Here is a 19,019-nt window from a genome sequence, read left to right on the forward strand (position 1 = left end):
ACGTGTAAACACGCATAGCTGTGGGAAAAGCAGGCCCCCATGACCACGCCTCTAAGTTGTTTATATAGAGTGTTGTTGAATAGGAAGAAATTATTGTTAAGGCACCAGCTAATCAGTTCAATTATGACTTTATTATGGCCATAGAACTCTATCGGTCGTGATGAAAGGAAGTATTTAACTGCCTCTAGTCCTTGCTTATGGTCAATACTTGTGTATAAGGATTCTATATCCAGTGTTATTAGATAAGAATCCTCTGTCCAACTTGTCAAGAAATGTCCTGTATCTCTTATATAACTCGGTAGTGACTTAACTAGATCTTGCAGGAAGTGATCTATATACTGCCCAATATTCTCGCAAGCGCTATTCTGGCAGAGATAATTGGTCTCCCCGGTACTGGTGTTACCCCTTTGTGAATCTTTGGGATCAGATACAAAATGGGCAACACCGGATGTCCCTTGAAGAGAAACTTGCTTTCATCATTGGATAGTAATCCTTCCCTTCTCCATTGCATCAATGATTTTTGTAAAGTTTCCCTTGCTCTTTCATATTCCTTAATGGAACTTTTTGATAACATGTACCATCACTTAACTGTTTCTGTGCCTCCATTATATAGTCCTTTTTCGGCCATAACACTAAATTACCGCCTTTATAAGACTTTTTTACGATCACCTCACAGTTATCTCCCAGTTTTTTGACTAACTTGTCTTATGCTAGTTTTCTAAAAAAATTTCCTCGCTGTTGTTTGTTTTTCCTGACATTTGTATTTAACTTTTTCAAATCATTCACAATCATGTCATGGTAGGTATCTATGGCGTCTTTCGGCATTAGGGGCAGAAAACATGATTCATTCTTAAATTGACTTATTCCTGCTCCGTTTTGAAAAAAATCTATTTTGCCAAGTCTTTCCTGTGTAGAAATGTCAACTGGGTCAACTGACCCCTCTGCTGACATTTCTCCATCTTCCCCAAGTAGTTCATGCATAGTAGTAACACCAGCAACATCAGAAGCTCTCAGGGCTTGTGGTGTTGTTACTCCCTCCAGTAACTAAATACGTTATCTAGGTTTTCCAGAATGGGAGCTAGAATGCTACAGTTTTGCTTATAGAAGATGGCTTTGTAGCCATCTGGACCCCTCGCTTTTCCAACCTTCTGCCTACGTATAGCACTGATTATTTGCTCCTTACTGATGGACTTGTTAAGGGATTTGTTCCAAGATTCAGGAATATTGTATAGTTTGAACTATTGACTTGGGGCTGGATTGTCAGATGTTTCCATACATTTTTATTTAAGAATTGAAGTTTTGCAGCAGTCAGTGTCTGAACTTTATGGTAGCCAGTCAGCTAGAAACAATGAAGGAGTTGTGGTTCTGTTGCTCGCACAGGAGTGGGGATATGGGCGAGGGACAGTGAAAGAGATGTAGAGCAAGAAACACTAGGAAGGGGAAAGTAATAAAAGTAAACAAAGTGAGGTTGTCGTAACAAAAGGTATCGATTAGAATAGCAAAGGTATTTTGGTTTATTGCCACCCTCCACCACCCTTTTCTAGTTTAAGCCACTTATATGAGGATAAGTAATGACATTGAAAGCTGACTTAATAATTTATTATCATCCATTTGTTCTTGATTTCTGCGAGAAAAAAATAAATATATATATTTATATATATATATATATAATATATATATATATACATATATATATATATATATATATATATATATATATATATATATTATATATATATTTTATTACCTACTGGCGGTCGCCAGTAGGTATATATAGTTAGGATTTTTTTCCTATGGGATTTTTGAAAATTCTATGTTGAATAACTTTGGCGTTTGAGGACGGAATTGGCTGAAATTTTCTGGAAAATGGAACATTTTGTTTCTGAGCAGCCCCTGAAAATTTGGGGGGGGTTTCGTCAAGCGGGGGCCGAGAAAAAAAGGGGGTCCCAAAACGTGTTTTTAACATTGAGTTTTCCATAGGGCGGTTGGACTCACTTTTAGCTCGAACGGCTGAATGGATTTCCACGAAACTTGGCAAAATTGTAGGGACTGGTAGCCCGATGTGCCTTTGCTATGTCTCAAGATATATGCTCCAGTGGTTTTTACGAAAATTAACTTTGAAAAATATATATTGGGCTACATTGGGCTATATATATGTTGGAGCCCAAATGTAGCCCAATGTAGCCCAATGAAGCCCAATGAAGCCCAATGTAGCCCAAAGATGGCCGCCAGAGACAAAAAAAAACAAATGTAGCCCAAATATCAGCCAGATGTAGCCCAACTATAGCCCAGTGACAGAATGTCCCAGAGTGTTTTAAAGAACAACTAGAACGCTAACAGTCTTACTTATGACAAAAGTATGGCACACCTGAAGTCATCTTGATTGGAATAAAGTGGTAACACTTAATACATTTAATTTGAAAAGGAACAAAATAAGGGGTTTCATTTTGCCATAGAAATGTTATATATATATATATATATATATATATATATATAAATATATATATATATATATATATATTCACTGAAAAAACCATAGGTTATAGACCATATATAGTTAGGAATTCGCATTTACAAAACCTTGAAAATTCACTGAAAAAACCATAGGTTATAAACCATATATAGTTAGGAATTAGCATTTAAAAAACCTTACTTTACTCACACAAAACCATTGAAATTCCATATATAGTTAGTTGTACTAACTATATATCGCGCACCCGCAATCCACTGCTGATCATGTCACATATTACATCATTCATGACATGGTCAGTAACATCACTGATGACATCACTGATGACATCTCAAATGACATCACTGATGACATCACTGATGACATCTCAAATGACATCACTGATGACATCACTGATGACAACATCCAGTGACTGTATGTTTCTGTAAAGTTAAAATATGTCTTACATATTGAAGAATGAGTGGATGTAGAAGTGTCTGAACAAAGGATTTAGTAGGTGCATGACTGACTGTATGAGTGAGTGATTAAATGTGTCTCACTGAGTGCATGGGTTAGTGACTAAACTGTCTTAATTTGTGCATCATTATGTCTGTTGTTCTGTAAACTGCTGCATGTGTTGATCAGTAGCTATATGATTAACTATATGGGTTATTGATTGGTTGCCCAAGTATTTGTATGGGAGACTGAGAGTGTGTATGGGTGGCTGGGAGGTGTATGACTCTCTGCATAGATGTATGGGTTCAAAAGTGCATGTGGAAACAGCTGTATGGGCGGTTGACTGTGTGCATGACTGTATTGGTGAGTGAATAGATATCTCAGTGCTACATGTCAAAGTAAGTACATATGTAAAATACAGTACATGTGAGAGTTGACATATATAAATAACTGTGCATAAGAGCCAGTGAATGTGTGAGTGGCTGTATGGATCATTGTGAACTTGTATCCAGGATTGTATAAGTGAGTAAATATGTTTTAGTATATGTTTGAATAAGTAAGGTGTGTTTAACTGTACAGTTAAGGAAATGGAGGTGTGATTGATTGTTTGCATGACTGACTAGGTGTGTGTGTAACTTCATGGATGAGTGACAATCTGTGAGTCTGTGTTTACACTGAGTGTATCTAAGGGTTCGAGGCATGTGGGCTGCTAAATTCATATCTTAGCATTAGATCGCCGCCTAGTGTTGGGTCCGGATGATCGCACATTGTTGTCCTGGAAGAGTCTTCGAAGTATCCTGAGATAGGTGGCTCCTCCCCTGGACTACAGTGCGCATGGGCATCGGCTCCATCCCCAGATTGTTTTTTTCCGCCATTGGGTTCGGATGCGGTCTCGACTTCTCTCTGTCGGAACCGAGTAAAACTAACTTTTTAAGGCCAAAAGGCCTTGTATTCCTAGCGTCGGTATTGTTTGCGCACGGTCTCGAGTTCTTCCGTCTCTTGGAGTCTGATTCAGCGGAGTTTTTTCACTCTTCGGACATCGAGGCCTTCTCATCGCGACACGACCGCAACTTTTCACCATGGAGCGGAGTCCGTTTAAGTTCTGTCCGCTCTGTGGGTCTAAGTACCCACATATAGACCTGCACCCGGTCTGTAACAAATGCCTTTCACCGGACCATGACGACGGCAAGTGCAAGGCCTGCGCACAATTCAGGTCTAAAAAGACTCTCAAGCTTCGGCGCGCGGTGCGCCTAGAGGCCCGACAAGCGGCCCCGGATCCAGAAAACATCTTCGGCGACCAAGAAGAAGATGAACAGGGTCATCATCTCCAAATTTCCCCACCCGAAACGGAGGTCGAGGCGGATCCGGTAGACGACGACGGAGTCGTGGGTCAAGGCCTTGAATACGACGACGAGGTAGGGGACGTCGAAGAGATTTATGGGGCCGCGGCAGATAGCTCAGGGGACGAGCTATGCCCCGAAGGTTTCGAAGATCACGATCGGGTCACGGGATCGCCAGTTGGCCTTACCCAAGACCCCGTGCCGCAAGCCACGGACCCGCCTTCAGGCCCGGCCACGGACATACTTGCTGGGCAGGCTGGATCGAAACCGAAACCTACGGTATCGACCACACCTAAAATGGCCGACCCGAAAACGAAACCGAAACTTATGGACTCGAACGTCCCTAAAATGGCGGCCGGGCCACAGAAAACTACTGCACCCGCTGCCGCATCGGCTCCATCGGCCTCCGGTCCACAGAAGTCGAAGAAATCGGTCGATTCCACAGGGTCAAAATCTGCGCCAGAGGAGGGCTCCTCTAAAAAGGGTGGTCGGCACGGATCGACCGCTGCGACACCGTCCAAGCACGCCAAGGCCAGCGGCACGGCTCCGGTTCCGACTGGGACTCCGTTAGTCGGTCGCGTAGTGGAGACGGAGGCGACACAAGCACACGGATCGAAGGCTGGCACGTCTGCGCATAGATCCAAGGACTCTGGGTCGGCGGCAGCTGCATCAGCGTCCAAGACTCAGAAAGGCCACCATGAAGTCGGATCCGAGGGGAAGGTCAAGACATCCTCGTCAGCGCCGAAATCCACTGTAAGTGATGCGTCCCTCATCGCCGCTTCGCTACAAAGAATCAGGGAAAAGGACGCTGCTACGTCGGCTCCGATGCCGTCGCCTCAGACGCCGAAGGACACTCCGGCAAAGCCTAAGAGTAAGCTTCTCTTCCTTCTGCCGCCGAAAGAGGCTCCAAAAGCCTTTTCTACGAAATCGACGCCAAAGCCGTCGGATTCTTCTACGGCAGGGGTACCTTCAAGTCGAGTACTCGAATCAGGGGACGATTCTGAGCACTTCATCGACGCAAACACGGGCAAATTAACCCTATACAAGAGGAGGATCACTTCAGAGCCTGTGGACTCCTATGTCATCCCACTAAAGAAGAAAAGGGTTCCTCAGGACGCTTCTAGCCTCATAGAACCTACCCAGCCTCCTCCAAGAAGGAGCCCTACTCCCTCACCAGAACACTCTGAGGGTGAGGGATATGATGAAGATGACCAATACACCTTCCCCATCAATGAACCAGATGCACATCCAGATTCATATGATGACATTGGTGACCAAGGCACCCAAAGTGTGGGGCAAGACCCACAGCCTTTCAGTGCTCGTGCATCCCCAACGGAGGATTCTGCAGGTTTTCATGCACTCATTGAAAGGGCAGCTGCTAATCATGATGTGGACATGCATGCTGACCCAGTGGAAGAGGACTTTCTCTTTGACACTTTTTCAGTCTCTGAAAGAACTGTGAAAACGCTGCCTATGCTCAAGGGAGTCCTCAAGCATGCAGCTGACATCTTTAAAGAACCTACCAGAGCGAGAGTGGTCAATCCACGTATCGAGAAAAAGTACAGACCAGCACCCGCGGACCCTGCATACATTCGGGGACAGTTGCCACTAGACTCTCTTGTGGTCGCAAATGCAAGAAAACGGGCCAACTCGCAGACGACGGGTGAAGCTCCTCCCCCAGACAAGGAGTCCAAGGTGCTAGAGGCAGGGGGCAAAAGAGTAGCTGCGCAAGCTGCCAACTTTTGGCGTATTGCTAATACACAAGCACTCTTAGCATGTTACGATAGGGCGCACTACGACACCCTAGAGCAAATTGTACAACACCTGCCTCCGCAGTTTCAAGAGGCCTCCAAACTGCTTATAGAGGAAGGGAAACTGATCTCCAACGCAGCCATCAAGTGTGCACTTGACGCCGCAGACACAGCAGCTAGGGCGATCAACACTAGCGTCTTGCTGAGACGACAAGCTTGGCTCCGCATATCAGGGTTTAAACCTGATATTCAGACAACCATACTTAATCAGCCAGTCAATCCTGATAGACTGTTTGGTCCAGATGTTGACACCACCCTCGAAAAGATAAAGAAAGACACAGAAACTGCTAAGTCCATGGGAGCCCTACAATCACAACAGTTTCGTGGCAATAATTTTCTTCGCTCAGGTGCACGTGGAGTCACCAGAGGACAAATGGGTCAACAATCGCAATTCTCCAGAGGTGGAGCACAATCCTCGTTCACAAAACAGAACAAGGGAGGTTACAGAAATAACAGCAACAGAGGTCGCGGCAGAGGAAACAACAACTCCCGCTCCTCTACCCCAAGCAAACAGTGACTCTCTGTCACTGACCCCGACCACTTAACACCTGTCGGGGGGAGACTGCAGCAGTTCCTGCCCGTCTGGAGAAACATCACCACAGACAGGTGGGTGCGACAACTAGTCCAGTATGGTTATTGCCTAGAGTTGAAATCCACTCCACCCAACATTCCACCGAGGCAAAGGCCTATGTCCGCAGAGCACTTGCACTTATTGCAGCAGGAAGTAGTGGCGATGCTGCACAAAGGCGCAATCGAGCTCGTGCCGGTGGGAGAGGAAGGCACAGGGGTATATTCCCTGTACTTCCTTATTCCAAAGAAGGACGGATCTCTCAGACCCATTCTAGATCTGCGTCCCCTCAACCTGTACATACTATCAGAACATTTCCATATGCTTACACTGCAACAGATTCTTCCCTTGTTAAACCAAGGGGACTTCTTAGCAACCTTAGATCTCAAGGATGCTTATTTCCACATTCCACTACACCCGTCCCACAGGAAATACCTCAGGTTCACTATCCAAGGCAAGCATTACCAGTTCAAGGTCCTACCCTTCGGAGTCACCACAGCCCCAAGAGTGTTTACCAAGTGTCTGGCGACAGTAGCAGCGCACCTCAGGAGGCGGAACATCCATGTCTACCCCTACCTGGACGACTGGCTCGTTCAAGCCAAGTCGGAACAACAGTGCGCCGCGGACATGTCGACCACCATTCACCTCCTTCACAATCTAGGTTTCTCGTTGAACTACCCAAAGTCGCATCTTCAGCCGGCACATGTCCGGCAGTTTCTAGGTGCGACAATCAATACCCTGACGGCCATGGCTCAACCAAACCAAGTCAGGATAGACAGCATGCAGTCTCTAATCCAGAAGTTCAGACCACAACACTCGCTTCCAGCGAGAGTGTTCATGCAATTGATAGGCATGATGGCCTCCTGCATCTTCATAGTCCCTCACGCACGGTTACATATGCGCCCGCTCCAGGAGTGCTTAGCAAATCAGTGGACACAGGCTCAGGGAAATTTAACAGACCTAGTGTTGGTTACCAGTCGGGCATTCGACTCTCTGCATTGGTGGACTCCACACAACCTTTGCAAGGGCCGACTGTTCCAGGAGCCAGTGCCACAGATTATCCTGACAACGGACGCATCTCTCCATGGATGGGGAGCTCATCTGCTCACTTACACAGTGCAGGGACTATGGACAACGCAGCAACAGAAGATGCACATCAACTATCTGGAATTGATGGCAATCTTCATGGCGATCAAGTCCTTCATCGTACATCTGTGCAACAAGGTAGTGTTAGTCCGGACGGACAACATGACCGCGATGTACTACATTCAAAAGCAGGGAGGCACCCACTCGCCACAGCTGTCTCATCTGGCTCAGAGCATGTGGAAGTGGGCCATTCAGAGGAACGTTTTCCTCATGGCAGAGCACCTCCCGGGAAAGGACAATCAGATGGCGGATCTGCTCAGCAGATACAGCCATCAAATGCACGAGTGGGAGTTACACCCATCTGTACTCCACCCGTACTTCCAGCAGTGGGGTCATCCGGTGATAGACCTGTTTGCCACAAAAGAAAACGCAAAATGCCAACACTTTGCCGCCAGGTTCCCTCACCCACAGTCGCAAGGGAATGCGATATGGATGAACTGGTCAAGCAAATTTGCGTACGCTTTTCCGCCAGCCCCTCTGATACCGCTGGTGGCAAGAAAGCTAAGGCAGCACGCGATGACTCTCATCCTGGTTGCTCCAACGTGGGCTCGCCAAGCATGGTACACCACGTTCCTCGAACTCTCGGTGGTGCCGCATCAAAGACTGCGCCTCACGCCCAGACTTTTGACGCAGAACCATGGAGAAATTCAGCATCCAGATCCGCAACAGCTCAACCTGGCGATCTGGCTCCTGAAGTCCTAGAGTTTGGATACCTTAACCTACCTCCGGAATGCATGAACATCATCAAGGAGGCAAGGAAGCCAACTACCAGAGCATGCTATGCTGCGAAATGGAAGCGTTTTGTCATTTACTGTACAGCCAATGACATCAACCCGCTAGATGCATCTATCCCTGACATCATTTGCTATCTGTTGCATCTTTACAAGTGCAATCTAGCGTACACTTCCATTCGGATACATCTATCCGCCATAGCGGCTTATCTTCAGAACAGGCAGCATCTCTCTGTCTTCAGAGTGCCTGCCATTAAAGCTTTCCTTGAAGGTCTGAAACGAGTCATTCCCCCAAGAACACCACCAGCTCCGGTGTGGAACCTCAATGTGGTCCTCACCAGACTGATGGGACCACCTTTTGAGCCACTGCACTCGTGTGAACTCCAGTTCCTAACGTGGAAAGTAGCTTTCCTAATAGCTATTACGTCACTGAGGCGTGTTAGTGAGCTACAAGCGCTCACAATCCAAGAGCCTTTCATTCAAATTCATCCAAATAGAGTAGTGCTACGCACTAACCCCAAATTCCTTCCGAAGGTGGTGTCACAGTTTCATCTCAACCAAACTATTGACTTACCGGCATTCTTTCAAAACCCACAAACAGTGGCGGAAAGAATGCTCCATACCTTAGACGTACGGAGGGCGTTGATGTACTACATAGACAGGACACAACCCTTTAGAAAAACAAAACAACTTTTTGTTGCCTTCGCACCACAACACAAAGGCAACCCTATTTCCAAAGCAGGAATAGCCAGGTGGATTGTTAAGTGCATCCAAATATGTTATCAAAAGGCCAAGCGCACTCTAACGATACCGCCAAGGGCGCACTCCACACGCAAATTGGGGGCGTCCATGGCTTTCCTAGGGAACATTCCTTTAGAGGACATTTGCAGAGCAGCCACGTGGGTTACACCACATACCTTTACAAAACACTACTGTGTTGATGTGCATTCCAAGCAGCAAGCTGCTGTAGGACAGGCTGTTCTCAAGACACTCTTTCAGGTTTCTGCAGCTGGCACGGGCAACCGCCGCTGATGGAGGGACTGCTATGTATTCTATGCTAAGATATGAATTTAGCAGCCCACATGCCTCGAACTGAATATGCTACTTACCAGTATGCATCTGTTCTTGGCATGTAGGGCTGCTAACATTCATATCGCCCACCCTCCTCCCCGGTGCCTGTTGCAGCTGCAGATATACTATTGTATTCAGACATTAGCATGGACATCCTTTACACTTTTCACTCCATCTTCTGCCACAATGGCGAAAAACAATCTGGGGATGGAGCCGATGCCCATGCGCACTGTAGTCCAGGGGAGGAGCCACCTATCTCAGGATACTTCGAAGACTCTTCCAGGACAACAATGTGCGATCATCCGGACCCAACACTAGGCGGCGATCTAATGCTAAGATATGAATGTTAGCAGCCCTACATGCCAAGAACAGATGCATACTGGTAAGTAGCATATTCATTATATTAGAGTCTGAAGAGGTTCATCGTATTATCACATGAATGATGTCATCAGTGATGTGATCAGTAATGTCAAATGAGATGTCATCAGTGATGTCATTTGAGATGTCATCAGTGATGTCATCAGTGATGTCATCAGTGATGTCACTGACCATGTCATGAATGATGTAATATGTGACATGATCAGCAGTGGATTGCGGGTGCGCGATATATAGTTAGTACAACTAACTATATATGGAATTTCAATGGTTTTGTGTGAGTAAAGTAAGGTTTTTTAAATGCTAATTCCTAACTATATATGGTTTATAACCTATGGTTTTTTCAGTGAATATATATATATATATATATATATATATATATATATATATATATATATATATATATATATATATATATATATATATATATTATATATATATATATTATATATATATGTCCACCAATTCGCAGGCTCCTTCTTGGGATAAGTCCCGTCGTCGGTTGGTGCAACGCCGGCCAGAGCCCAACGCTGGCAAAATTAACTTCTGTTTGCTTGCATATAAGAATTGCACACTCGGAGGCTAAGTCCAAATTAATCCAAATGTTTTTTTTTTTTTTTATTAACGCAACACTGCTACGCATTTCGACACCGTGGTGTCTTGATCACGCAATACTATGCAGTATAACACACCGTGCCTAAATACATTCTTTCATTTCCACAGTAAACATAGAAAAAGGATTAAACTAGTTTCACGGCAATCTCCTCCTCCTGTTGTAAATACATATTTGTCCGCCATTTTAAAGTGGTGTACATATATTTTAAAACACATTATTCTTCATGTGCTTTCTTACAAGACAATGGTTCATAATTTGTTATCATGAAATACATTATAATAATTCATTTTAAATGAAAAAAGAGGGGACTAAAAACACATAAACTTCATTGTGCTACCCGATCTCTAAATTCATAGCGGTATTTAACCGACTCATTGCTATATTAGTCCACTTACCTGGCTATTTATTTTAAACCGTATGTGTCTGCAGACATAAATTATATCGGCTTAGTATATGCAAGCAAACAGAAATATATATATATATATTGTTAAATGGTGTAAAACCGTTCAGTAGTTCCTGAGAAATTAAAAAAAAAGTCAAAAAATGAATTTCCCATAGGAAACTTTAGACACGGCTACAGCTGGAACTGCTGAACGGAATTACCCCCAATTTGGCAAAATGGTAGTGCTTGCTTCAGAAAGCGCCCTTTTTTTAAATGGTGTAAATCCGTTCAGTAGTTGCTGATAAAATTAAAGAATAAAAGTTTCGATATATAGAGGCGCGGTGGATCCGCGCACCCTCCCGACCACGAGCTTTAGTCTAATTGGCTGTCAACACTCCAAACAAGTAAGTGTTGGCAGCCATCTTGTGACTCGGTAGAACCGAATCACAAGAAAAGAGAAAAAGAAACACGAAAAACAAGAAAAGGGGGCAGGGTAGAAACACCCTGACCCCCTAGACCTGCATAGGTTGTCGTTCAAGGACCCCCAGGGCCCAAAAAAGCATTTAAAAAAAAAGAATTGGCCAAATTCGCGCTGGGTGCGCGAATCCGGCCGAGAAAATTAAAAAAACGAAGCGTGGACTCCCGCGCTTCATTGTATTGAAGCCCCGGGTGCGCCAGGTATCGGGGCCAGTGAAAAGAATGTGTGGGGAGCTCCAATCCCCCTCACACTGCCCCGGGGACCGCCACCTCCCCGGGGCTTCATTTTCAATGGGTGGGACCTCCAAGGCCCCCCCAAGCCCTGGGACTTTTATTGATTATTTTGCGACGGGCACATGCCCTCCCCCCTGCCCCGGGGACCGCCACCCCACACAGGCTTTAAAGAAAGAAAATACACCTGTGTGGGGGAGTGCGGGGGGGTGCTCGAGCCCCCCCACACGCCACGGGGACCGCCACCTCCCCGGGGCTGTGCAAACGTTGGGAGGGGGGCCTCCTGGAGCCCTTGATGGACCTGGGGACCGCCACCCCCCAGGGCCGGCTACTGTAGTGTCCCGGGGTGCCGATCCCTGGGACACTGCTGTTTGCTATGGCAGGGCGGGAACAAACTGTGGTTTGGGTTTTGAAAGCGAGAGCAGGAAACCTGCTCTCGCTTTCAAAAATCAAACCACATTGCTTTTCCACACGGGGAGCTGCTGACATGCATGTGGAAAAGCAATGCCGGCTCCCGCAGGACGCGGGAAGCCGGCAGGTACCGCGGGGGCATTGGGGCCCCCCCCCCAAGGTCCCCAACGAAGAAGCCAGGCCCAGTGGGGTTGGGGTCCAGGGGCCAGAAGTGGCCTAGGAGGGGGGCCACACGGCCCCCCTCCATCAAAACATAATAGTAAATAAATAATAGAGGCACAGCCCTGAGGGATGGGGTCCCTGGGGCTAATAATAGAGGCCTCAGGAGGGGGGCCACGCAGCCCCCTACCTAGATTTAAATAACAATAGTTTTAAAAATAATTATGGCCATGCCCCGGGAGATGGGGTCCTCGGGGCCGAAATTGGCCTCAGGAGGGGGGCCACGCCCATTTACATAAAAAAAAAAGGGCAAGGTTCTGGGGTTGGGGTCCCCAGGGCCCAAAAAAAGGAAAGAGGAGGGGGGCCACACAGCCCCCTTCTTAAAAATAAAAAAAATTGCTATGTTTCGGATAGGCTCCGCCCCCTCCAGGCAGCACTCAGCAAATGCGCCCCCTGGCACGTTGTAAGTTGGGGACTTAATTCCCCTTGAATACTGAGGGTCCCTGGGGGCCAACTAGCCCACCAGGTACCTCCAGTATGCGCCAGGTGAGGTTTTCAGAGGCCACGCCCCTTTTTGCACCTCTCTGCAACACAGCTCTGTGGCGCTTACTGGAGGTACCTGGTGGGCTAGTTGGACCCCAACGACCCTCAGGATTCAAGGAAACTTAATCCCCCAACTTAAAATGCGCCACGGGGCTCATTGCACAGTGGCGAAAGGAGGGGGCTGGGCCTGTGGTGCGTTTTAAGTTGGGGAATTAATTCCTCTTCAGTCCTGAGGGTCCCTGGGGGTCAACTAGCCCACCAGGTACCTCCAGTAAGCGCCAGTGCGCTGTGTTACAGTGAGGTGGCCAGGCCACGCCACTTTTTACATCTTTCTGCAATGCAACTCGGTGGCGATTACTGGAGGTAGCTGGTGGGCTAGTTGGACCCCAGGGACCCTAAGGATTCAAGGGGGCTTAATACCCCAACTTAAAACGTGCCACGGGGTGCGTTTGCACACTGGTAAAGGGAGGGGGCGGGCCTGAGGTGACGTGTGCAAACACGCCCTGTGGCGCTTTTTAAGTTGGGGAGGTTATGACCTTTGGTAACATCTCTCCAGAATGGTCCCCGACGTGGTGGCCTACCCAGATGGGTCCTCCCCCGGTCCCAGTCGCAAAGGTCAGGAATCTTGGAGTGATCTTTGATAAACACCTATCTTTTAAACATCATGTAAACAAGGTTGTCTCAGCTGCCTTCTTTATGTTGAAAAAGATAAAGAAACTGCTACCGTACCTACCAGCATCAGCTGGAAAAACACTAATCACCATCTTAGTGTTTTCCAAGATTGATTACGGAAATGCCCTCTTTTTCCAACACTCATAAATACATTCTGAACAAGCTCCAATCTGTTCAAAATATGGCAGCTAGAATCCTTCTCAACATTCCTAGGCGCCAGTCCATCTCGGCAGCTATACGCCATCTTCATTGGCTAAGAGTGGAGAGCAGGATCAAATTTAAAGCCTTATGCATTGCCTATAAGGCCATTCATCATACTGGCCCGAAGTATCTAAATGAGGCATTTCAGGTGTATACCCCTATAAGGAACTTAAGATCAGCAGCTAGTTGTCTACTATCTGTTCCCCGAACAAGAACTACCACCTGGGGTGACAGACGATTCCTGGTAGCAACTCCCAGATTGTGGAATTCACTCCCCTCACATATCAAAACCGCCCCAACTCTTATTTGCTTCCGTAAGGCCTTGAAGACTTGGCTCTTCAATCAATAAGTTTGTGTGCTGATCACTGTATCCTAAAGTATCTTACTGCGCCTAGACACCCTAGGGTATTAGCTGCGCATTAAAAATCCCATAAATAAATAAATTAAGTTGGGGAATTAATTCTGCTTCAATCCTGAGGGCCCCTGGGTGTGTTGAATTGATTGCAAATTACCCATAGAGCTCGTTTAAACACAAGAGTATGACTCAGAATGTAATTATGCCTACAGGTTGAATAAGGAACCGTTATATGTGTCTTGCACTCATCTAGATACCACATGAGGGTGATTATTCATATAATACAGTCGTTTCTACTTGAGGTATGTATACTCAGGTTTGTTTCTAAAAGATGATCTTGCCAAAACTGTAGAAACTGATTACTCTGTGGTTTGCATTATCTTTTTAAACCATAATTTATCTAGGTAATTTGGTAGTTCCTGCATTTTATGATTTGTGACAGCATGGCAGATTCTAGTCTTCAAAGTTTTAAACACTAACCTTGTTCGTTTGTATTGCAGCTCACAAAAGCCCATCGACAAGGTCACATGGAGAAAGTGGACTGGTTGGACAGACTGACCTTTAGAGAAATCGAAATGATCAACGAGGTGGGTCATTCTTCATCTTCTGATCCTGGTCAGGGGCTGGGGAACTTTGAAGTTTTTCAGTTCCAAGAAGGCTTCTGTTTTATTGGATATAGGAAGTGGAAGTCTTGGACCGTGGACACTGTGTCTCCGATGTCCTCTGAAGCTAAAATAGAGCCAATTAATACAAAAAATAATCACCCTACGGGCATATTTTTTTATTGAATTTCTCATTCAAGACATTTTCAGTGTTACAACAAAAGTGCTATTTAGAAAATGTCTTGCATACGCCAACAATGTATATTGTGCATTCACATTGCTCTCTCAATACCTTAAATGCTTCTGTTTTCATAATAAACAATGTATATGCTTTACCTCTGGCATATACTCTTCAACTGGTTTGCCTAGACCTTTTTACATTACTAGAACTCATAATTGTAAAAATTGCTTCAAACAAGGAGGAGCTTCTGAGTGTAGTACTTCAAAGGTCAGTGTGGAAGACATTTGTTGTACAATGTGCTTTACGGCCATTCAACTTGACTGAGTACTAAACTACAAAGGTCTACTGAACTAGGTACTAAACTGCAAAGAGTCTAGAGTGCTAGACTGGTGCAAATGATATGAGATTTATCACATGCAAAAAGAAAAATTGATGGGCAGAATGCAGAGCAATGTCATAAATTCACCCCAGTACATAGATCTGGGCCTAAATCCACCGTTCTTTGATCCTAGGTGGGATGGGTATGCCCAGACGTGGGTCCCGTGCTCACTTCACCACTGGATTCAAGCTAGCTGGGCTGATGAAGGGTGATGCCCCGAAATCGGTCCCAGGATGCTTGTTTCCGGTCAAGGGAAGACCTGGCTTGGCAGTTCGGGCTGGACTGTTCCCATAAATAACAGGGTCAAGACTGATTTGCATATGGCTTGCTCCAAACTGGGGTGGCATGTTGAGCAAAAGATTGATGGATTAAACCCAGATACTTGTGACTGGAGGTGAATGTTTAATTGTTCAGCATTCCTTCCATCAATTGTTCCCTTTGCATGAGATTTATCACAGCACATAGATTATGTTAAATGATTGGATTTTAACAATTTCAAGAATATTTTTTCAGTCCTTAAAATAAAAATGGTACAAATAGTAAAAATACGTACTGTGTTTAGTTCAAATACTGCTTCTAATGGATATTAGGGCCTGCCGACTTCTTGAATGGACCTTTTGCCAAGTGCCAGACTAGATCTGGAAAATGTCTCCCATTGGAAGTGATGTTGCAAGTACATGTGAGATGTTTCTCTGTCTATTTTTTTCCTTCTTTGATATGATTTCGTTAAAAAAATAAGACATTATTCCTCACCCGCAGTTCTCTTGCTTGAAACTTTTGAGAGGTAGTGTAAACTAATATCGGGGACATATACTAAGTTCCACGGGTTCCGCTGCACTGACCATTGCTTCCACTTAAATTTTAACAATTTTAGTGGATTCTACTTCGACTCTGATGACTTCTGCTTTGACTTTGAGGCCGTCTGAGCCCACATCCATCATTTCTAGCAGCGTTAAACTGTTTTAGAAGTAAACTTACAGCATATACCAGTGACGTTGCAGTCCAGACTGAAGATGTTAAGTCTACAATGTTAGATATCTGAAATGAGGCCATTCAATTTCAATTGCTTTGGGATAGCATCTAAATATTCATAAAACTCAAATAATTGAAAATTATGATATAGGTATGAGTGACCCTCACATGGCTAGGTATGCCTTTATAGGGGTCAGGTGGCTAAAGTGGGGTAGGTGGTTTAATTAAATTATGAAACAATAGTAAAAAAATTACACTGTTAAGATAGTCATTGTATTTGAATGTTAGTATTCTTTGCTTCTACATAAGCTATTCAGAGCAGCCTTAACTTCTGCTCGTTAACAGACCCAAACTCTTTCTTTGTATGGATTGGACTTGGAAACCTAAAGTTCTATTTGGGAGTTACAAGGGGGCTCGAATGAATATCAAATCTTTGTAAATCTTGCATGTAAGAAGGGGTTGGTATTTGCCTGATTTTGCTTATATTTTTGACTAGTCATGGGTAAGTCATCGTAACCATAAACAGAACCACCTCTGATGGTGAGGCACCACCCATTAGTGTCTTGGTAGTGATTTAGTTAGTGTTTGTTTTTAAATGTAGTGCCCCCAGGTTTTCAAACTGTTACATGAAAGATCTTACAGTCAGAACTGCAGATATATGGCGGGCCTGGTATAGGTCTGTAATATCATAAGATATTGCTGTTTTATACCTTTGCAGGATATTCCTTCGTCCCCAACATGTGCCAGAATCAAGTTTGCTGCACATGGGATGTCTGAAGGTCTTGTTAAAGTGGGTCAGATGTTTCACAATCGTGTATTGTTGTCCTTCTCTGACATCCAAGATTAATTTGAGATGCCCAGAACCGTTTTTCTCAAATATCTGAAGATGATGGACTTTTGACGAGTTTTGTGGGCCTAAATTTAACCTGGTAAAATCCCCTCAATGCACTCACTGATAGCAGGGCGCTCTGAACTTACGTTTACAGGGATATGCCAATTACTCCAACAGACATCTCCTGGTGATGTTGAGGGTATGGCCAATTCCCAGCAGTATCTCTAAACCACCTGCAATGGGCAACCATATAAACATTTTAAGCAGACTGTGAATAAAATATAACAATGGTCTGTGGAAGGCGAACTGGTCTTGGGAGTTTCTCAATCACTCTCATTCTTCTATTCACACCACGCTCTCGGGCAGTCTCTTAGACATTTCCACTCTTTTTCTCCCCGTATCTTTCTGAAACACTCAATGTGTGTATCTCACACCTCATCTCTTTCCTCTTCTGCACCCTCCCAAAAACGTACTTCCTTGCATCTCGTTCACTTCATGACCTCTACTCACAATGCACACACTCACCTGTAAGCACTCCATTTTCTGTAACTAGCTCTGTCAATTTTTCACAGCTGTATATCTCCTTTACAGGCTTTCACCTATAATCATAATTACAGCTGACACACCTGAGCACTGCTCATTGCTCTCTGCAGAGACGCTAAGGATTAAACGAGCATGTGTTCTGAACTCCTTTATGACCAACAGATAAGCACTTTGAGAAATTCCTACTACATTTGACCTGAACTCCACAGCTGTGAATCACGGCCCACTCACAACCTGAACTCAAGCAGCTACATAGAGGCACTCTCTTCACACTGCGCACTACACATTGGGTATTCTGTTACATAAAAAATGGCAAAAACACAACATGCTGGAAAACGTTAGACCTGACAACCATGGTGTGGTATTCCCTCAAACCTTTTGCCTTCACGCCTCCTAATTTTCTTAATCAGTTTTTGTTGGCTTTAGGACTCTGTGCACTTTACCACTGCTAACCAGTGCTAAAGTGATTGAGCTCTCACCTTCAAACATGGTAACATTGGCCTACACCTAATTGGCACATTTAATTTGCGTGTAAGTCCCTAGTAAATGGCACTACATGTACCTAGGGCCGAGAATTTAAATGCTACTAGTGGGCCTGCAGCACTCATTGTTCCATCCACTAAAATAGCCTTTTAAATCATGTCTCAGGCTTGCCAATACAGCCTGTAGTGCAGTTTTAAACTTTAATTTCCACCTAAAAACATAAACCTTTTGCCAGGCCTATACCTTTCTTTTTAATACTTATAAGGTCACCTCTAAGGTAGAGTCTACAGGCTGATAGAGCAGGGTGCATTGTATTTGAAAAGTAGGACGTGTGTGTACGTTTTGCATGTCCTGGCAGTGACAAACTCCTAAAGTCGTAAATTGTAAGTCCTTTCACTACTATTGACTAACACTGGGTTACCTCATTACATTTAATAAGTGCTAACTTTAGATTGGGAGCAGGAAGAGATATATATTGTTTACGCTTAAATGAATTATAATTTACAATCCTCTTTAATGGGGAAGTCGGATTTTATGTTCCCATACCGAAAATGCCAATTTAAAAAAGTTATACTTTTCTTGTCCCAACTATTTGTGCCTTCTGTTAGTGTCCTGAGTCACATGACTGTGAATGTCTCTGCTGTTGGAGTTTGTGTATTGTCTCCAGATAGTAACACAAACAAGGCTTAGGTGTGTATAGGATGGACCATCCTGGCAAGATGTCCGCGGAGGTGCTGCACGCAGCCCCACTTACCCCTCAAAAGGCTTTGCCTCCTGCACGCACAAAGGAATCTGACACCAGGCCAGTTTGGAACCTTGGCAGGGGAAAGGAAGCACTTTCCTGAATGAGATGTGGGGGTAGGGCTGTGAGTTCCTCCCTGGTATAAACATTGGACCTCCAGAGCCACTCATCAGAACATTCTTGGATATTTGAAAGTTACAGAAGGACTGCCCTGCTCCTTGAAGGACTGCCTTGCTATCTGAGAAGATAGACTGGACCTGCTAGCCTTCATCCCAGGTGAACCAGAACGAC

At 44.9% G+C, this 19,019-nt stretch overlaps 1 protein-coding gene across 2 annotated transcripts in view; it reads left to right on the top strand.

The window, feature by feature from the left end:
• PIK3C3 (phosphatidylinositol 3-kinase catalytic subunit type 3) overlaps nucleotides 1–19,019 on the top strand; it is an 875,540-nt gene that overhangs the window by 197,009 nt on the left and 659,512 nt on the right. For both annotated transcript variants that reach the window (XM_078674734.1, XM_078674732.1), the window contains one exon: nucleotides 14,495–14,581. In XM_078674734.1, coding sequence (XP_078530860.1) covers nucleotides 14,495–14,581 — 87 coding nt within the window. The remainder of the gene's footprint in view (nucleotides 1–14,494; nucleotides 14,582–19,019) is intronic.

Source organism: Lissotriton helveticus, chromosome 2_1 (assembly GCF_964261635.1).
Source record: "Lissotriton helveticus chromosome 2_1, aLisHel1.1, whole genome shotgun sequence".
In the NCBI taxonomy this organism is placed as follows: domain Eukaryota; kingdom Metazoa; phylum Chordata; class Amphibia; order Caudata; family Salamandridae; genus Lissotriton; species Lissotriton helveticus.